The sequence below is a fragment of the Boleophthalmus pectinirostris genome, unplaced genomic scaffold, assembly GCF_026225935.1.
Source record: "Boleophthalmus pectinirostris isolate CB_2022bp ecotype Guang Dong unplaced genomic scaffold, ASM2622593v1 HiC_scaffold_13, whole genome shotgun sequence".
Taxonomy (NCBI): domain Eukaryota; kingdom Metazoa; phylum Chordata; class Actinopteri; order Gobiiformes; family Gobiidae; genus Boleophthalmus; species Boleophthalmus pectinirostris.
The window spans coordinates 14865150-14872253 of record NW_026571036.1 but is presented as its reverse complement, the minus strand read 5'-3'; the positions used below and the strand labels follow the sequence as shown (position 1 = coordinate 14872253).

The 7104-nt window shown below is 41.5% G+C and overlaps 1 protein-coding gene across 1 annotated transcript; it reads left to right on the top strand.

The window, feature by feature from the left end:
• The first annotated feature begins 3446 nt into the window (after positions 1-3446).
• lrfn2b (leucine rich repeat and fibronectin type III domain containing 2b) lies at positions 3447-6089 on the top strand. Its single transcript, XM_020919608.2, has 2 exons — positions 3447-4831; positions 5129-6089. Exons 1-2 carry the CDS (start codon positions 3456-3458, stop codon positions 6087-6089), a joined length of 2337 nt encoding a protein of 778 aa, XP_020775267.1. The 5' UTR covers positions 3447-3455.
• Positions 6090-7104: the final 1015 nt, after the last annotated feature.

The following is a 7104-nucleotide window of genomic DNA, read 5'->3' as shown; positions in this document are numbered from 1 at the left end:
GTTAGAGCTGATCATAATTCAGCACCAAGAAAAACAAGAGCCTTTAAGTACTGCTGAATTTTTTATTTTGAAGTGCATTCAAGACCTAACAGGAAATCAGACATGCTCTGACAAAGCAGGGCCTTTTTTTCCCCTCCTTTTTGATAAACAGTCCTTCTGTCTTTTGACCCTAAACTATCTTCACTATGGAAATATAACTTTGTCCAATCTCAGTGTTGTCTTTGTAAAGTGTACATGACAGGTTTACATGTTTTTTCTAATTGTTAAAATATGTGTAATATGTTTACATCAGTTTGATCAGTTTGAAATAATAGTTGAAAAATACAGGAATATTGATAGTTTCTAAAAAGAAACTCCCCAAAATTCTATCCAAAACACATAGACATACACACAAGGCACAATTTCTGAGAATTTAAACATTAATTACAATAATAATAATGGTGTTGTCATACAGTTTATGTGTCAAATATACTGCTCCATAACAGTTACAGAATGTGTCTTAAATATAATTATAATTATGTTAACTATGTTTTCATAAAATAGGTTGTCTGACCTCAATCTATTCCTGTTCCTTGCAGGTGCTCAGTTTGTCTCACCGGTGAAGAAGTGGGGACACTGGTTTGGAGAAAACCTATGGAACCTATGGCAAAGAGACAGGACGCTTCAGGTATGAACTCTGACACCAACACAAGCAACTTGGGCTTTCACTCACCTTTCCAGTAAACCACTTTTCTATTTATCTGTTCACTGTCCATATATTAGGGTTGCACAAATATCACAAAGGAATCAAAATTGCAATTTGTAGAATTATCACATCACAAATCTTGCAATTATTTAGGAATGTTCAACCATTAAAAAATACTGATATTGTGGGGGAAAAAACTGCTTACCCTGTAGTTTATAGATCTCTACAAAGTATTCTGAAAAGCTATCTCAGCTCTTGGTATGTGTTTAAAATGAGCAAAATAAGCAGCATCTTATTTACATGTACAACGCAGATTTAACCACAATCACAATACGTCACTGTCAGAAAAATCACAATAAGATTTTTTTATTACATTATGTATATCTACAAAGAACCAAGTTGATACATTTCCCATCTGAGCAGCTCTGTCAGCAGACTGTAAAATAGATTAACTTTTCAAAGCTTGCAAGCCTGAAGAAAGTCGTGTTAGCAATTCCCTGGATGAACAGGAATAGAGTAAACCACAACCTAAAGTCAGAGGAGATATAGTCCACACAGGAAGAGATAAAGAGACGTTAGATTGTCCCCTTCAGGGCCATGCAAACAAAATGGCTGAGGCTTTTATGTTAGCCGTGACTACTCCTTGCTAACATCTCCTCTCCAACAGTGACTAATGTGACAGTACAAAAGATGACATGAATTATCCACACCTTTATGCAACAGTGGCGTATGCTCTTGTCTTGTCAACTCTACTGCATCCAATCAAAAGGAAGCTAGATGAATTCAAGTAAACAGCCTTATACTCCAAAAACAACTCATGTATTTTATATTATGTTGTCTAGTGTAAAAATACTTTGCAATTTGTAAGTTCTTTCTATTTCCTTTCCAACTCTTTTTATGTTCCCGGACTTAGTTTGGCTAGTAATGTGGCAATCATGAGCAACACATTGAAATATGGCCCAAATATTCTTAATGCTTCAAGCTGTTTTGCTCTGGTGGTAATAACCAGATTTTGAAAAGGCACCCCTCTGTGCTACTAATGGCCAGTAATCTGCTCGGCATAACCATAACTGCACTACAACACTTCATAAAACATCATCTAAACAGATGTCATTAGAGAGACAGAGGCAAGACCAATCAAACCTCTCCACACAACACATTGGACTTCTTTTCAATCATGCTTGAATTGTGGCAAGACGGAATTTGAATAAAATTAGACAACTGAATTTTGTGCTTATGAAATAGAATAATCATAATACAATGTTTCAGTTGTCTCCCAGTATTAGTAAAAATGCATTTGACATCTCTTTGTGGCAGCAGAGGCAGTGCAAATCTCAGAGTTGTCTTCCTGTAGTCTGAGCGGCTGCCATATGGCCACTGTCGTCACCAGCGCAAACCGTGACTAATCCACATGAACAAACGCAGTGTTTTTTTTTCTTCTATGATTCTGCAAAAAACAGGCCAATTGTGAGAACAAGTGAAGCATGGGCAGTGGGAGGACAGCTCTCAGGTACAAATCCAGACAGGAACAAAATTCACCCTGCAGGGCTCTCCTGGAGAAAGAGACAGACACATGATAATGATGCCTTTACACCTTGTATTAACATAATCACTCACCAGCTCAGTTCTCAGTGTCAATCGTACAAGCACCTGCTTTGCTTGGAATATTCTTCACTTTAAAATGATTATCCACTGAAACTCCACTGTTGTTCCCTCAAGCTGATGCTTCAACAAGTAAATGGTTACTTATAATGAGTAAAAACAGGTGCTTACTCTTTTTTCATCAACAGTGTTAGCCATAACAAACTGGTCTCAGTGCTCTAAGCAGGCTTTTTGGGGGATCATCATGTCTTTCTTAATCTGCCTCTTTTTTTTTTTTTTTTTTTTTTTTTTTTTTTACTAAATACACAATACACTTTATGACATGCTAAAAATAACTCTTTCCTGAGTTTATGACTGAACCCAAAGCCAGCAGCACAGAACAATAAGCAGGCTAGGGGTTTAGACCTGCTGTGTGGAGTGTCTGGGACTGTATCAGTGTCAGACTTTTACATAATCCACAGCTTTTTCACACCACTGCTGTTAATGCGCTCCATACCCCTGATGCTGAGGACAGGGCAAGTCGCCTGCATCCAACAGACTCTGACAGCAACTGAACCTTCAGGGCCACCATAAATGTTATGCTCATTCATACAAAGATTATAATGATTCATAAGATTAAAAATGAGGAAATATAGGAAATATAAAGAACATCTGTGCGAGTTTGGATTTTGTTTGAAGGTAGAGGCAACAAAGAGGATGAAAATTACTTTAGGGGGTCATGAAGGAATCCCAATAAATTAATGGATTCCTTGTGTTTACAGAACGATAAGTTTATTATCTAATACATTCAAAGAACATGTTTATCTGGAACATAAATATCAATCATATCAAGTAGGATGTTTTTATTATGACCTAACACACATCCAGGCACATGCACACCACTGCATTGTATGGACCTGATGTCAAGTATACATACAACAATTTCATCCTTCAACTTATTTATTTCAGTAATATTTATTTTGTTGTACGGCATTTAGTCTGCTTTACATCAGCGCAAACAGCTGAAACAGGCGTTTGTGTAATTTCCTTTGTGTCATGTCCTGTGCTCTAAGGATAGACATATTTATTTTTTCAGCAGTAAGGTTTAGTAAAATGTTTGCAGTCTTTTACAATGGAAACAGCTTTTCTCACGTGTGCCCTTCCACAGGCCGGTGTGTATGACTGGGCCATGGAGCGCCTCCTGTGGTGCCTGCTGCTGCTTGGAGCTACAGTGATGACCACAGAAGCCTGCCCCAAGTACTGCTCGTGCCAGAACCTGTCTGAGTCCCTGGGGACGCTATGCCCATCCAAAGGACTCCTGTTTGTGCCTCCGGACATCGACCGCGGGACAGTGGAGCTGCGCCTTGGTGGAAACTACATTCTTCGTATCACTCAGCTAGACTTTGCCAACATGACTGACCTGGTGGACCTGACTCTCTCCCGGAACACTATCAGCTACATACAGCCCTTTTCTTTTGGAGACCTGGAGACACTGCGCTCACTACATCTGGACAACAACCGTCTGACAGAGCTTGGTCCAGATGATCTTCGAGGATTGATCAACCTTCAGCACCTCATTGTCAACAATAATCAGCTGAGTCGAATACATGACAAGGCCTTTGAGGACATGGCTCTTGCTTTGGAGGACTTGGACCTTTCTTATAATAACCTCATGTCTCTGCCCTGGGACTCTGTTCGGCAGATGATCAACCTTCATCAGCTGAGTGTAGACCATAATCTTCTGGACTACATTCCAGAAGGAACTTTTAAGGACTTGGAGAGATTAGCTAGACTGGACTTGACTTCTAATCGTCTGCAGAAACTGCCTCCAGATCCCATCTTTGCCCGCGCTCAGGACTCCATGATCCTGACCACGCCCTTTGCTCCTCAGTTGTCCCTGAGTCTTGGAGGGAACCCTTTACATTGCAACTGTGAACTTCTGTGGCTGAGAAGGCTGGACAGAGATGATGATCTAGAAACCTGCGCCTCTCCACCTAATCTGAAGGGGCGCTACTTTTGGAATTTAAAAGAAGAGGAGTTCCTGTGTCAGCCTCCCTTAATTTTGCAGCATACTCACAGAATGCTGGTTTTAGAAGGCCAGACTGCGAGTTTACGCTGTGAAGCCAGTGGGGACCCTGCCCCTATCATCCACTGGATCGCTCCAGATGACCGTCTCCTCGGAAACTCCTCCCGAACTGCTGTGTATGCCAATGGCACTCTGAGCATCACCATCACCACTTCCAAGGACTATGGGACCTTTACTTGCATCGCGGCCAATGTGGCGGGGGAGTCCACAGCACCTGTTGAAGTGTCCATTGTGCAGCTTCCACACCTTAGTAACGGCACCGGACAACCTGCACAACCCAAGTCCCGCCTCTCCGACATCACAAGTACCACTAGGGTCAGCAAAGGGGCCCCGAAGAGCACTCCTGAGAAGGAGGTCAGTGTGTCAGAGGTGACAGGTGTGTCAGCGCTGGTCACCTGGACAGTCAGTAACACGGCCCCCAAAGTGAAGATGTACCAGCTCCAGTACAACTGTTCTGATGATGAGGTGCTCATCTACAGGTACCACTGCTATGTATTGTATTAAATATATACTATCTTCTTGGGCTTTCTATCTCATAATGTATTTTCAAATAATAACCTTGTGTAACCATTTAAGAAGATTTTATTCAGTATTTCACTCAGGACATTTAGATCTCTTTATAATAATCATAATTGATTGATGAATTGTAATATTGTTGCATAAGGCATGTGTGGCATCAGAATTTATCTAATTATTCAATTATTAACATTTATTACATTCTTTATTAGCTGCAATATATAGAACTTAGTCCTCTGACAATTTTTCTCTCTTCTCAGGATGATCCCTTCTTCTTCTCAGTCATTTCTCCTCACCAATCTGGTTTCTGGCACACGCTATGATCTATGTGTGTTGGCAGCCTGGGATGACACGGCCACCACGCTAACAGCAACCAATGTAGTGGGTTGCACGAACTTCTTCACCCTGGATGAGTATCCGCAGTGCCAGGCCTTGCCCAGCCAGCTGCTAGGGGGCACCATGATCCTGGTGGTGGGAGGGGTCATCGTGGCCACACTGCTGGTATTCATTGTGATCCTCATGGTGAGGTACAAAGCAGCAGAGAGCGAGCCCCTGGGGAAAATGAGCGGTTTCACAGACATGCACTCACAGACAAATGGGGGGCGTTTGGGGCCAAATGGGTTGCTTCTACCCCAATCCCGGGCTCCAGATCCCTCTGGCCCCAAGGAGAAAGTAGCGGTGGCACTTCGAGATGAGGTGGTGCAGTTTAAATGTGGGTCTCTGCAGAGTAGCCTCACATCCTCATCTTCCTCGTCCGGCTCCATGCCCGGGTGCTCCAACAGCCCCAACAGCACACTGGCCCACATCTGGAGGTCTGCGGCCCCTAAGCCCAGACACAACTTGGACCATCTGCTTGGTGCCCTCACTGCTATGGAGTTGCGTGGGGGGCAGCCTAGGGACGCTGTGGCTGTTGGTGGCACATCTGTAAGAATTAGTAACCCTATAGAACAGGAACCGCTGCTTGGACGGACACTGGACTCCCGCCTCAGCAGACTACTCATGCTGCCTCTGGAGCGGCCCAGGCGCAGTCAGTCCTTTGACATGGGGGACACGGGTGCAGGCAACCGGCGCTCCAGCCGGCCACGTCGCATTAGCCGCATTTGGACTAAGAGGAGCATGTCAGTGAATGGCACGCTGCTCCAGAGTGAGGATGAGGGAGACCCTGGGGGCAGTGGAAGCTCTCCTGACAGTGCTGACTGGGTCTTGGAAAGTACTGTGTAGACCACACAGCAGATTCTGAGTTGTGCTTGTGCAGAGACCAGAGGGAGGCGCTAAAGAAAAATACTAAAGATGCTATATGAAGCAGCTGTCATATATAATTAAGCTGCAAATGTGTAAATACAGGTGTACTCAATTTTTATACGTTCTTTGTTTTTATTGTTTTGTTCAATTTCTTCATTTCTGATATGTTTCTGTTTTATTTTGGCAACATTCTTTGATATCTAATTTTATACACAAAAACTGTTTTTACTTTTTGTCTCACAAAAATACCTGTTTCCTCACACAATGAGTTGCAAACTTATTTAGTTTAACACTGTATACCTTCTCTAGTCACTCTACTTTAGAACTGACAAAAAGTACACTTGTAACCTTCTGTGCATTATTTTCACACAAAAAATCTACATTTCATGTGATAATTTTGTATATAGGTAAGTCTGTATTCTCACCAAAATAAAAAATGAATATGGATTTATTTTACGCTAAAATGGGCAGACCCTTGGATGCAGTTACCTCTGACTCTCTGGTGCAGTGTATAGCTATTTAAATAAATGTGTGCTTTTATAAAAATGTATGACAGATATGGAAGTTGTATATGGATGCTGTGCTCAGAGGCATCATCCTTCACTTCTGTAATTGCTTATTTTTACATGTTATTATTCATTGCCAAATTAGTGATGGTGAAGTCTTTGTTATTTTATATTTTTTGTTTTATCTGTTATGGTACACATAGGACAGTGGCTATGGGAAAAACAATCCAACACCAAGACAATGATTTAACAGACTTGGGTTTGTTTAACATGCAGTGTTACAAAATATTAAACCTCAATACAAGTATCTCCTGTTTTAAAGTGGGGCTTATTGATATATAGTGGACATTAGTTAATACTTTTTCTGTAGTTTACTTACAAACATTAAATATCATAATTGAATGTTTTCATATGGAGATAAGGAGTTTTATGTGCAATAATGGTCAAAGTTTTACTCATAAATCATAAACATTAGATAACAGCCTTTG

Bases quoted from the DNA above. Each gene is read 5' to 3' on its own strand.
- lrfn2b (XM_020919608.2), top strand. From the start codon at position 3,456: ATGGAGCGCCTCCTGTGGTGCCTGCTGCTGCTTGGAGCTACAGTGATG. The intron at 4,832-5,128 runs GTACCACTGCTA...CTCTCTTCTCAG, and splicing joins GATGAGGTGCTCATCTACAG to GATGATCCCTTCTTCTTCTC.